This window comes from Strix uralensis, chromosome 6 (assembly GCF_047716275.1).
Source record: "Strix uralensis isolate ZFMK-TIS-50842 chromosome 6, bStrUra1, whole genome shotgun sequence".
Lineage (NCBI taxonomy): Eukaryota > Metazoa > Chordata > Aves > Strigiformes > Strigidae > Strix > Strix uralensis.
Window position 1 is genome coordinate 44,568,274 of NC_133977.1, and position 13,632 is coordinate 44,581,905.

General features: G+C 45.5%; 1 protein-coding gene across 1 annotated transcript in view; it reads left to right on the forward strand.

The window, feature by feature from the left end:
• Positions 1–13,098, forward strand: part of KCNJ3 (potassium inwardly rectifying channel subfamily J member 3) — a 52,378-nt gene extending 39,280 nt beyond the window's left edge. The window contains exon 3 of the mRNA XM_074873885.1: positions 8,342–13,098. Within this exon, the coding sequence (XP_074729986.1) occupies positions 8,342–8,925 (584 nt within the window). The 3' untranslated portion in view covers positions 8,926–13,098. The remainder of the gene's footprint in view (positions 1–8,341) is intronic.
• The last annotated feature ends 534 nt before the right edge of the window (positions 13,099–13,632 follow it).

A 13,632-nucleotide genomic window follows, 5' to 3' on the forward strand; every position in this document is an offset into this window, starting at 1 on the left:
CAGATGGCTGTGCAAAAAAAATCTGCTCAAAGAAAGGAGCTGAAGGGGCTGAAATCAGCCCTGACGCACTCCTGCATGTAGGTAGAAGGGAACGGAGCAGAGTCTTTCAGAATAATATGGGGAGTTTAGTTATAAGAAAAATACCAGGCCACGTTCTCAGATAGTATAAATTTCTGTCACTGCATTAAATGCACGTTAGGCAGTTTTGTTCAAATAACTGAGATTCTGGCCCTGTTTTTTTTCAAAACAATGGAAAATACTGCTGCAGACGTCTGCGGGCTGAGCGCAGAAGGGCAGCGCTGAAGGCTGCCGTGCTTTTTATTTTTTTCCCCTTTTCTTTTGGTAAATGGCTAACACACAAGAGGGGAGGTTAGCTCACCTGACAGTAGCCTGTTGCATTCCTTTACAAGGGAACAGTATGAATGCAAGCAGTGGTGCCTTGCTTTTCTGCACTGGTTTTATGACATTTTTGAAACCTGCTATAATTATTTGTGCTAATGATGGGTAGCCGTGGTGCTGGTAAGCATCAGGATGAGCTGTCTGCAAGGTGTCAGAAAACTATGTGTGTATGAGTGATTAAAAATTGCCCTGAGAAGACCAGCTGATAAGAAAAATACCTTGGCTGTCGCTGCTATTTTTTAAGTGTCAAGATAGCTTCTGGGAGAACAGCACAGTCTGAATAAACCAGGCGGTATTTATAGTGCTGGAGCACAAACGCCGTGTCTAAATGGAGTAGCAGAGCAGAAGCCTGGGTTTGCTATTCAGCGCGATGAGAAATTAAAATGTTTAGCATAAGACTGATGTCTGACTCCTGCATATATGCGTGCCTTGCGTTCCTTGGTTTGCTCCGCTCCCTTGGTTCCCTTTTGCACGCGTGCTTAATTTTTTTTAATCTCTTTCCTCCTTTTGTTGGGGCAGTTTCTAACTCTCAGTAATAAATGGTGGGAAAGCATTAAGTGTTTCGGAGGGCCTGCAGTGGATTGGAATTTCAAGAGGAATGATGCTCTCACTTGAGGATTTGCCCACTTGACCCTGCCCGTTGCGTGTCAGACCCCCGGAATTCCCCGTTGCCCGCGTGCTGTCCCAGCCGTGTGTGTACTGAGTGGGTGCCCGAGTACGTGCCTGCAGCTCCACTCCCGGGTCTGCCCCGCTGGTACTGCAGCCTCGTGGACAAGGGCGGGTTCTCCACGTTTTTCCCACTTTTTCTTTCAGCTATGGAAAAGGGACGCAGCTCTTGTGGAGCTGATCCATAGGGACACTGCTTTGCTTTGTATCTCATCCCAGGACCTATTTGCGTCACTATCTAAGAAACCAGAGATGATCTTAAAGAACAAAACTCAGATTATCCAAAATTACCGATATCCAGACTATTTTCCTCATTTCACCAGAGCACCTTTTCCCAGTTGTTACCTTTAAGACTCTTTTTGTCTCTCGCTTTTCAGGAAACGCCATATTTTTTTTTTCTCTTTGACGAAAGGGTTTTTGTAATTGAAACATTACTTTAAAAGTAATCAGAAGCATTAAACGCATAGATGGCAAGGTGGCTGCTCATCTCTACCTTCTACTAAAGAAAATCAGGCTGCAGAAGTACCGGTGGATTAAAGTAGACATTGACAGCAGACAGCGGCAGGCTGGCAACCACAAATTGACAGAAAGTTTTATTGCACTTCCAACTATCATCAGTTCAATAAAAAAAATACCCCCTGAAATTATGATGGGAAAATGTTAATGCTAAAAATAGCTGTTCTTTCCAAATAGATGGGAAGTGTTAGAGTTTAGACACCACGCTTTCTGTCTGCTTAGAAACCCTTCCGTCAGGCTGTACATTTCTCAGCCATGCATAGTACAGCCTGTCATTTTAACTTACATTAAAAAATAACGTGGCAATGAACGCTGAGAGGAAAAGCTTGAGAGCATCCTTTCCTCTGAGTTTTGGTTCTGACCTCCCATTTCAGGCACCCATTTTCTGGCTTATCACAGAGCTCAGACATCTATTGGTGTTTCAGATACAGGGTCACGCAGGGGACAGATGTTAACATCAGGATATCACCCTCTTGCTTAGCTAAATGTGATAAAACCAGCTTCTCTTCCCTCTACAGTCCTGGAAGAGGAGAGATGTGGAAATCATGCAACTCCTTTTTTCTACAGTGGTAAATCTTCTCTTAGTCCTGCAGGCGTGCAGGATGAGTGTGGTATATTTTTATATTGAGCCTCATATCAAGCTTTACTCTTGCCTTCATGGGCCTTAGATTGCAGTTGTAAATTAGCTTAATTCTTAGTAATTGGTTTAACATTGCTGGCTGATTAATTTTTAACACATATTTTTAAGGCTTTACAGATAAACTGCAGGTTTAAGGGAGGTGAACACCCCACCACCCCCCCCAAAATGCACAGGAAGGCATGTGAAGAACCACCCAGCTGCACAGGCAGCCTCTTGGACCCAGCTCAGGTCCAGGCATTTTAACTTGCAGGGCCCTAGCTCTTAATAAGAAAAAAGAAAAAAATCTGACAAAACATAAGCATGTTTGTGCATTTTTGCCAGTAGCTTCTGCTGGAGGATTTCTCTTTGCTCCAGTCCCGGTGGCTGCGATGCCAAGATGCCCTTTTTGGTGCCGTTGAGACGACGTGCTGTTGGGTCGTCATAATGCCAAAATAAAATGATCTCTTTCCCCGACTGGTTAAGATTAACTTTTCCATGTTTCCATGGTAAGAAGGACACCTCCTGGTGTCCCTGCGCCCAGCCGTTGGCCAGCAAATTGCAGCCCAGAAACACAAAAAAGATTTAAGGTGAAATTTCTGGCATTACCTTGGAGAGAGAAAAGAGCTATATAGCCTTTGTATGCTTAAATTGCATCTGAAGATTTTCGGGGGGGGGGGGGCGGGTATGCTGTTGGAAGCTTATTACTGATCTATGGTTTGTCAACTATCAGCCAACTTCAGTAATAAAATGTAAGAGGGCCATATAACAGCACGCTTGTAATTTTTTTCAAGGCAGTATATTACGTGTTCTAGAAATTGCCTGAATACAGCCAGCTCCATCTGGGCACTTTAGAAATTTAGAAATAATTTGAGGGTTATTATAGGATAGAATTAGTCAAAGCACTTATTTACGGATTTTTTTGTCCTCCATCTGCCCCCTTATTAATTCGGGGAGGCAGCTCTCAGCTGTGCTGACAGCGAGTCGCAGCGGTAGGATGCTTTGTATTTTCACCGTTCTCCGGCTGCTTCGGGGGGGACCGTGTACCTGGGTACTTTTAGGATGCGTCTAAATGTCTAAAGCCAGCACTAATCACAGTAATGACTGTCATTGAGCTCAGGCTTACGGAGCCCAGTGTGCGGATGAAGGACAGGTTGTTCACGGCCAGCCGTGTCCGATAACTTCAGCTGGGTGTGAAGTGCCCATCGCGACCTGAAGCCGGTGGTGGGGACATCATGGCCAACAGCCAAGGGACAGGACTTTGGCCGATGCAAGATGACACTGGATTTTTGGTGGGTTTGGTGGCAGCAACCATTGTCCTTTGGGATGCCTTTGCCTTCCTGGGGAACTGGCCTTATCCTATACCAGAGCTAGAAGCTATCAGGATAATCGACTGAGTTATTAGGATTTTAGATGCTGGGGAATTCTGACCCCAGCATCATCCCAGAGGCACCAAACCTCCTCTTTAGGTGTTAGATGGTTTTTGAGCGAGCGTGCTGGGAGCTGTGGTCCCTGTCAGCTGTTGTGAAGTGTTTGCACAACCCTGTTTCTCATTGCTGTTTCCTGGATTTGGGGTATTGAGTCTAAACCTGCCAGAGACAGAGAAAAAGAAAAGCTTAAATAGTTGCTGCTAGGCTGAGGCGGGGGGATAATTACATCCACTTTTTCAGCTTGGGTAGGGCTCTAAAACCAACAGTTCTACCTCATTAGAAATAACAACTTGTAATTAATAACTTATGATATGACAGATAGATGCTTTTTTCTCCAGTGATAGCACTTGCTTCAGATAGAGCGGATGCTGAAAGGAGAAGGCATAATTATTAAAAAAAAAAAAAAAAAAGATACTTTCATATCAAATTTGAGGAGAGAAGTACGTCGCTTTAACCTGTGCTCATCCTCCAGAGCTGCTCTGCTGTACATTAGTTAAGGAAGTTAATGGAAAATTTTCCTAAAGATGCATGTTTGGGATTTTCCTGTTATGGGCTGTGGCATTATGTGCCGAACTCTTTGGAGGGATGCCAGCTCACTATGGGTGGGTGTAAATGACTAAATCTAATCAGCAGCAAAATTTTTAATAATGTCTAATACTAAAGCTCTCTCTAACACCATTTCAGCCTCTGCCCAGGAGGAGATGAGTCCCAAAACTTTGCCCTTGCCTTCCTCTAAGCTCATTATTCATAATACTGTGAAAACAGAGTCAGCTCCTGGTTTCTGCAGAAGGAATATAATTCCTGGAAACAGCGACGGATGATCTGGGTGGGGGGGGTCCCAAATACGCAGGAGTGAGGTTTGTCAAAGAGTGGGGTATTCGGACAAAATAGCATTGCTTGTGCCCTTAGCAGCAGAGCTTTGGGATGAGAATCTCTTCCCTTGGACATGGTGAACTGTAGTTTTGCAGCCTCTGTTTTTGAAATAGTAGAGAGGGGGTTTACTGGCCATTTGGGTTGGGTTTTATGCTGGAATATATGCATAAGTGTACCTCTTTCTCAGGTGCGTTGCTGGGATTTGTGTGCAGGCAGAGCTTTGCTAATGTGCGTTGCAATCCACAGCTCTGGAGAGCACTTGGTGATGGAAGCGTGTCTTAGGAGTGAGGAACAAAATGCATCGAAACCTTTTACTTTGACAAATGGATGGCTTTTTAATTATATGCGCTGCATACAGCGTGTTTGCTTCCAAACGAGAGTTTAAAATTTATACTGCAAATGAATATTAATAATATAGACAACTCGGTAAAATTTTAACAGGCCCATTAACATGATGAAGGCATCGAAGGATCTGCTGGCTGCGTACCCTGCTGATGAATAACTTCTTAGGGGAAAAAAAGGCACAAAAAAATGACAGAAGGAGAGGAAGACGTTAATGGCCTGATCTGCTGGAGGCTGTGGGGTGTGAGCCTGTGCCCACCGCAGCAGGCAGGCCCCTGGTAGGTGACCAGCAGCACCCTGACCCTGCGCTGTGGCGTGGCCCATGCCGGCCTCCAGCTGCTTTATACATTTTATTTTTTAAAGGTCTAGAAAGAAACTACATCTGCATTAAAAGAAAAGGCCTGTATTTATCTGGGCATAACTTAATGGAAGATAATCCTGAGGTAGTTCTGCAGAAGGGGTGATGCTTGTCCTGCACAAGGATGTGGATAATGGCTCCGAGCATCAGGTGCCTCGTGCAGCTCCGCTGTTATTGCTGCGATAATCCCGGGGAGGTGGTTACAGCCAGGGCTGCTCGGGGCGGGGAATAGCAAAAAGGCATCACAGAGTTTATTGCTGGGAGTCCAAGGCTTTGCTGAGAAAACAGAAAGGGAAGGAAGAGCCAGGAAGTGAGCAGAGCTGGCAGAAAACCTGAGAATTGATTTCTTGTCCAAGGGCACGTTAGCACCTCTTAGCATCCTCTGCTTGGCGTGACAGGTATTCCCTAGAATGACAAGCGTTATTAGTTGCTGCTGTTCATCCTGAGAGGCTGTTAAATAATTTGCACCCTCGGGTTCATTAGTGAATAAGATACATTGATTTTAAAGAAAAATTATATACCTGCAAATATTTATCTCTCCAGTGAGCTTACAAAGGGTTACATCCATGAACCAAATGCGACGCTGATTTTCCTGAGATCCAGCTAATACATTTTTTGATAGGAAGCAGGTATAAAATTCCTCCTTTGAAAGGCTACTGGCAGGAGCAGGTTTGGGAGAAGGCAAGATGGTAGATCAGGAGGCAGAAATAGCCCTGCAGCACAGCGGGGGTGGGAGAGCCTCACCCGGCGGGTGGTGGGTCCTGTACCCCGGCATTGCCCTGGGTGTGCAGCATCAGCCGAGGGAGCCGATGGGGTTGGGGTGGGGAAGGGTTGGGATGGAGATGGAGATGGGGGGTTGGGATGGGGAAGGGTTGGGATGGGGATGGGCTGGAGATGGAGGTGGAGATGGATGGATATGGGGTTGGGGATGGGATAGGATGAGGATGGAGTTGGGGATGGAGATGGATGGATATGGGGATGGGATGGGGATGGGGATACAGATGCAGATGGGAATGGAGATGGGGATGGGGGCAGGGATACAGATGAGGATGTGGATGGGGATGTGGGTGCAGTTGCTGGCCAGTCCTGTGCACTGCTCCCCTTCCTCGAGCTCCTGCAGGATTGCTGACCCACATGTTCCCCTCACGCCGCTTGTTACACCCCCATGGCGTTTTGATAGCACACCTTTTACAATAAAGCTTAATTCTTTTTTTTTTTTTTTTTTTTTTAATTTTGTGTGTTGCCAATGCAAAGAAAAAGTTTCACAAGGCCTTTCGGGCCAATAATCAGCTCTTTGCAGAACAGCGTTGCTGTGGCCGGGGTGGCCGTCCCAGAGGTGTTACAGGACCACAGGAGCCCTTTGGTCATGTCGGAGGTGCGGCTCCAGCCCCGCAGCAAAGTCGACAATAACCAACTTTTCTATGCAGAGAGATTTGCATTTGAAGCAATTTGTTATCTGAAGCGTAGGTCACCAGAGTTAACCAGCCATCTGCTTCACAGGCACCGTAGACCCAATTCCAAAGACGGCTCCCGCCATTTGCATGCTTTATTAGACATGTTCGTTCGCTAATGAGGTCTCCCTCGGAAGTCAGGTCTGAAGAAGCAGAGGGGGAAAGGTCTGGGCTTTCGCGGCAAAGGTACAGCTAATGAACAGCTGCAGAGTAAAGGACGCAGATGGAAGAAGTACTCACTCTAATTACTATTTTTCTAAAAATTGCAGGTTTCTTCCTAAACCCATTAGGCATGTGATTGCTTCCACTTCACTTAGTAAACAGAACTGAAACACATGGTGACCAGGTGAAAATACAGCATAAAGTATAAAATACTGTCCCATCTGAGGCTGTGGGAAGGGGGTAGGATTGCTTGGTCTCAGGGTGTGCTCCTGCAGGTGGGTGAGCTCAGGTGAGGTGCCTTCATGGTCGGTGGGAGCGGCGTTCAGTGCAAAAACCACCCTGGGGTGATATTTTTTTCCCAAGAGACAAAACAGAAAACTGAGCTTTATGCCTTGTGATACACTCAGATGTATTAGCAGTAGAAATCGCTATGCAAAACTAAAACTTTTATTCCGTTAGCAGTAACATAAAGTGTAATAAAATTTGTTTTTCTGGCTGTATGTCACCAGGTGCAAATCCATCCCCAGCTCCCCCTCGCTACAGCCCCGCTATTGTTTTTCTTGTGCCTTCCAAAGTTTCCTTTAATTTTCTCCTGACTTAAAGGCATTCTTGCCAGCTAAGCAGAGGATGTGTTTGCAGAGGTAGATTTAGCTTCCTGAAAACCAAATGTCATATTTCCAGTTTGCTATACTAGGATAAAACGGCAGGGTAGTTCTATTTACAGATTGCTACAGATACCATGTCAAAAAATAAAAAGCAGCAGCAGGATTTCTTCTAGAAGCCTCCAGCGATCCATGGTCATCATTTCCTTCTGATTTCTGAGGTCAGATGGGTCACTGGGATGGCCAAGTCTGGGTGCTTGGGAGGAGGACTTTTCTCCATGGTGGGAGGCGGTGGAGGAAGAGGAAGGGCAGTGCTCTGCCTCTTAGACACATTTCTTCTTCCCTGCTAATTTTTTGAAGCTTGGATCTCAGCCTGGCAGCGATGGATCTGTGAGCAGATTGCTGGTGAAGCCCTTAAAGAGGAATAAATGTATTTCATAGGACATACCTACTGCTCACTGGTGGGTTGGAATGCGCTGACACGGGCTTGGTTTGTGCATACGATGCCTAAAGCATGGGGTCTGGTTTTGCATGTGTTTGTCAATATGATGAAAATATGGAACAGCTTGGTGATACTTTAAGATCCTGAGAAGTCCAGCTTTACATTACAATTAGCAGCTCTTGCTAATTTAATACCGGGGTTATCAGTTAGCCCTGTATTTCCCTTTGTCAGCAGCACCTGCAAAAGTGTCCATAATAGTAAATGTGAATTATTCAGTTACACTTCTCTATTATTGGCTCCTTTCACCTTGAGAATGACAGTTTAAGAGCTACCGTGTGTAAATGGTAGGCACGCCAATGCCTTTTCTTTTAGACGTTTAAAAACATAAAATATGTTTCACTGAAATGTTCAAACAACCCCAAGATCTATGTGCATCCACAATGGTCCATAACTGGTGAAAGTTTTTCTCCCTTGCTCATTGCAGGGATGACGTGCCAAGCCAGGACATCCTACACCGAGGACGAGGTGCTCTGGGGTCATCGTTTCTTCCCTGTTATCTCCTTGGAAGAGGGGTTCTTTAAAGTCGATTACTCCCAGTTCCACGCGACGTTTGAGGTGCCCACCCCACCATACAGCGTGAAGGAGCAGGAGGAGATGCTGCTCATGTCCTCGCCCTTGATAGCGCCCGCTGTGAGCAACAGCAAGGAAAGGAATAACTCGGTGGAATGCCTGGATGGCCTTGACGAAGTTGGCACAAAACTACCTTCAAAACTGCAGAAAATAACTGGGAGGGAGGACTTCCCCAAAAAACTCCTCAGGATGAGTTCCACCACTTCTGAGAAGGCCTACAGCATGGGGGATTTACCCATGAAACTCCAGCGGATCAGCTCGGTCCCCGGGAATTCGGAGGAGAAACTGGTGTCTAAAACCACAAAGATGATGTCGGATCCCATCAGCCAGTCGGTGGCTGACCTGCCGCCCAAGCTGCAGAAGCTGTCAGGCGGCGGCAGGATGGAAGGCAACCTTCCACCCAAACTGCGCAAAATGAATTCGGATCGGTTTACATAACCCGACGGGACTTCTAGCTATCCTTTAGAGCTTGAACTGCTTCTGGCAAGGGCAGCGTGGGCAGGAGAGCAGGCCCTCCACCAGCCGTATGTGTGCTGAACTCTGTGGTCCCCGGCGCTCCGGGAGGCAGGAGCGTCCCCTCGGTGGCGGTGGCTGCGCTGTAAGTATGAACGACGGGACGATCGGCGAACTGATGTTCGTTGGCATGTAGTATCACAACACGCATGCAATAATAGTGTGCAATTTTTGCATATAGTTTTATGGCATGACTCCTACTATATTTATACTGTATATTCTGAAAAATATGGAAAGGGGCGTTCCTTTCCCCTGTATTTCTTAAGAGTAAGTAGTAGGTAAAACATGCGAGTGGGTAACTTTCAGGGTAAGTTATAATTTGATTTGAAAATGTTTATTTATTTTTTTTCTGATGTGGATCGTGATGTTTTGTTCAACAAAGTAGTTATGGTGCATGTCTTTTTTCTTAAAAGAAGGTGTATTAATTAATTCCTAACACCAAATCTGCTAGCCTTAAATTAACTGCTGGTTTCTATTTTGCTTTAACATTTTCTTGGGGTTTCTTTTCCTGCGTCTAGGCTACTGGAAAAAACGTAAAATGTATTTCATAAGGCGTTGTTTAGAGAAGAAACTTGTATTAATAAGCCTAGGCAAAACAATAAATAAATGAATAAAATTCACACTTTAGATACGATTAGTAAAAATTTTTTAAAATCTTCGTGATTTATAAAATACGTGCAAGAAAACCATTTTAAATAAGCAGGACGTGCTTGATTTCTCATGTTGATAGAATAGCTAAACATGAAAACAGCTGAATGTCTTCGTGAAGCCAAGCAGGCATTTATTCTGGACAAACTGTACCTCAAAGGCAGAGTCACAATTCCCCCTAGTCCCGCAGTGCCCAGATTTTGCTCCCTCTTGCTTTGGTGGCCCAGTTGGGCCAGTCACGATGCAGGTGATGGTTGCATGATCCGTGGTCTCATGGCTGGAGTCGTGGCAAGTCCCAAGCCCGGGCAGGCCCACGGTGCAATGTCTGCCAGTGGCATCGCTCCTTACTGCTTTCTCTATGGTGAAAATAATGTTTAAACATGTTCTTAACTGAAGTTGACCCTGTGGGTTTCAAAATGAGTAATACTTTGTATAAATGTTTGGTCTGATATCCTTCTGTGCTTGTGTTTGGGTTTCCTTTTCCATCTCGGTTTGCTGCGGCGGGGTCGAGCCGGGAGGGCTGGGTGTTGTGCAGGTGCCCCGTCATCGTGGCTTGCCGTGTTGGAGCACCCCGCACCGCCCTGGACCCTCCCCAGAATGCTGGAGGTTGGCTGTTGCAGTGCCCAGGAACTCCCCGGGTGCTCCCCTGGGTCTTGTGTTGGGGAACCACAGGCGCGTCGTCTTCCCGGGGGCTCCTTCTTGGAGGAGGAGGTCTGGGTGAGATGGAGCGATAGGCAGGACCGTCAGCGAGCCGGGTATGAAAGCCACCACCAACTGCGGCCAGGAAAAGGGCTCTGCGTGACGTCATCTGTAGGTAAAAACTCTCGAGCCCACGGCCACGTGGTCCCAGCCACGGCCCCACGTGGGCCAGGAGGTGCACGCGTAGCTGCAGTCGTGGACGGGCACTTCTGACTCATGGGCTCTGGACCGTCTTGCACGAAGGCTAACGCTTGCTACATGACAAATAACAACAGATCTGATGATCTTTGAGGAAAAAAATTGGTTTTGTTGTAAATGTTGGCGTGGAATAAGAACTCAGAAACTCAGCACTGCTGGAGGGTTGGCTCAGACACCGCTGTGGCTCAGTGTATGACCCGCCAGTTGTACACCCAAGGACTTTCTACTAACTTCCAAAGTTTCTTTTCATTGTTTGTCATGATTTTTGAGTGGCACTGCATGCTTTTTACACCTTTGGCTATAGTTCAATTCTCTGCACATTGTTGAAGGGAACGGGCGTGCGTTGCTCCCTGTGTGCTGATCCTGTGCTCTACACGCCCAGTGGGCAGATTGCTGATGTGGCAAGGGAAAATCTGGACTTCTTTTTCCCCCGTTTGCTAACACTTCCTCAGGTTATCTTGTAAAATACCACTGGTTTTTGTACCCCACGTAACTCTTCTACCAGTCCTTGACTGACAGCAAAAATAGCCATGTACAATTGCCAAGTGTCAGCAGTGAAAACACCACTAAATCCAAACCAGAGAGCCAGGAAAGTTAATCGACATGGTAAACACTCAGCCAGTGGCACAGCCGAGTGATGAGTCCTGCCAGCAGGCTTCAGCAGGTCACTCTGGGTTTGAAAGAAGGGTCTCCAGCAGCTTGACCTCTCCTCAAAAACTCCTTTGGTTTATTTGGAGTGGATGGGGGACCACCGCCTCCTTCCCGGGATGCTGCCAGTGCGTGACCCAACCAACCTGCTGTCCTTTGTGACACTACAGTTGGACTAGATGATCATCGTAGGTCCCTTCCAACTGAAAACTATTCTATTCTATTCTATTCTATTCTATTCTATTCTATTCTATTCTATTCTATTCTATTCTATTCTATTCTATTCTATTCTATTCTATTCTATTCTATTCTGCTCTATTTCTGCTCTATTTCTGCTCTATTCTGCTCTATTCTGCTCTATTCTGCTCTATTCTGCTCTATTTCTGCTCTATTTCTGCTCTATTCTATTCTATTCTATTCTATTCTATTCTATTCTATTTCTGCTCTATTCTATTTCTGCTCTATCCTATTCTATTCTAATTCTGCTCTATCCTATTCTATTCTAATTCTGCTCTACTCTATTCTATTCTTCTCCCAAGTAACAAGCGAGAGGACAAGAGGAAATGGCCTCGAGTTGCACCAGGGGAGGTTTAGATTGGATGTTAGCAAAAATTTCTTCACCAAAAGGGTTGTCAGGCATTGGAACAGGCTGCCCAGGAAGGTGGTGGAGTCACCATCCCTGGAGGTATTTAAAAGACATGTAGATGTGGTGCTTAGGGACAGGGTTTAGTGATGGACTGGGCAGTGTTGGGTTAACGGTTGGACTTGATGATCTTAAAGATCTTTCCAATTTTCTCTCCTCTCTCCCTCTCCCTCTTCCATTCCCCTGCATGGCCCCCAGTTTTGTGGCTCTGGTCTGGAAGTGCCGGTGCAATGTGGGGTCCCCTGGGGGTTGCTCATCGTTTCTGAGTTCTGCCACCAGCTTGGGGATGGTTCATGGTCCAGTTCACTTTTCTTTATGGAAAAGTAAAAGTGACATGTCCCCAGACTAAGAGCAATGGTGTTTCACCAGCCATGCCCCGGGGCCACCACCATCCTCCCTCACAAAAATCGTGGGGAAGTGTGTCCAGCTTCCCGTGCCCTGGCGGGGCGGCTGCAAAGTCCTGCCTTTGGGAGAGCCAAGTGGCGTTTTTCTTTGGGAAACTTTAGATTGAATCTTGTGTATGAGATTGAATTAAGTAGAAGCAGTGTGGATGTGTTCTACAAACTGAACTTAAAATAGGTGACAGGGAGAAGTGCTATAGCTGTAACATATACTGGCAGTCTGAGTGGCTGCAGCTTACCCGGTAGCCTGTATAAAAATGTCTGAAGTATGTGAAACACTGGAGAAGTTGCCTCACTTTTATTGAATTAATGACATAGAAAATATTAAGTTATGATGAACTGAAAAGTTTGATTTTTTTAAATCAAAATATGCACCTGTCCTTGCTGGATGCAAGATTTCTGAGGCTTGTGGCTTGTATTGCAACGTGTTATGTCCGTTAAGGTGACAATGTATGCGTCTTTCATTAATCAGAGTGAAAGTACAAACATGGATGATAACTTTCTTTAGTTACTTATTCTAGGAAGTTACTTCTGGTTAGGATTTCATTTTCATTGGTGTGGCCGCTTTTTTTTTTTTTCCTAATTAACATTTTAGCCCAGCCCTGATGCTTATGCTAAGAAAAAGTTACTGTTTGATTGCACAGCTGGTCTGTGTTCTCTACTGCTGAATTTATGCTTGAATTATATTGTAAATTGTACATATTCAAATTAGAATAAACTAAATGCATTTTCTGGCATGCAGTCTATAACTGTATAAATGTACAAGTTTATTCGAATTATACAAAATAACAAATTCATTAATACTGCAAGCTCAGTTTTATCTAAAGCTATATTAAACTTTCAAAAATTGTTCAGTTTAAATGTGTTTGTCTTTTATCCCGGCCAGTTTTTATTACTTTAATAAATGACTATGTATTCAAGCTGTTTAAGGGCTTCTGATTTCTCAGTTAGTGTGTGCAAAAGGCCAAGCTCGCGATTGTTCTTGAAAGCAGCAAAAATAAAACCTGTGTTTAGTTGAGCTGCACTTTCAGGGTCTTTGGAGATGGTCTGGCTGAGCCCAGCCCCAGGAACGGCGAGTCAGGAGTCCGCAGGCTCCTTCCTGAAGGACAGCGAAGAGCAGAGCCTGGGGTAGGTGTGGAAAACCGATTAATTCAGGCAGCCCTGGTAGGCCAATGTCCTGCTGAATTTTTGAACTTTGCATTAATTTATGAAATGCCATTTCCTCTGTGACACAGACTGGGGAGCTCTCTTTCCCTTTGTGTAGAGAAGTAGGGATTTTTGTCGTTATCTCCCCCATCCAGCCCGAGGAATTAAAGCTCCAGAAATCAGTAGAGACTATCAGATCTCTCCCCATTAGCAGAGCAGACCTCCCTCTTTGGTTTTTACTGTAAATTG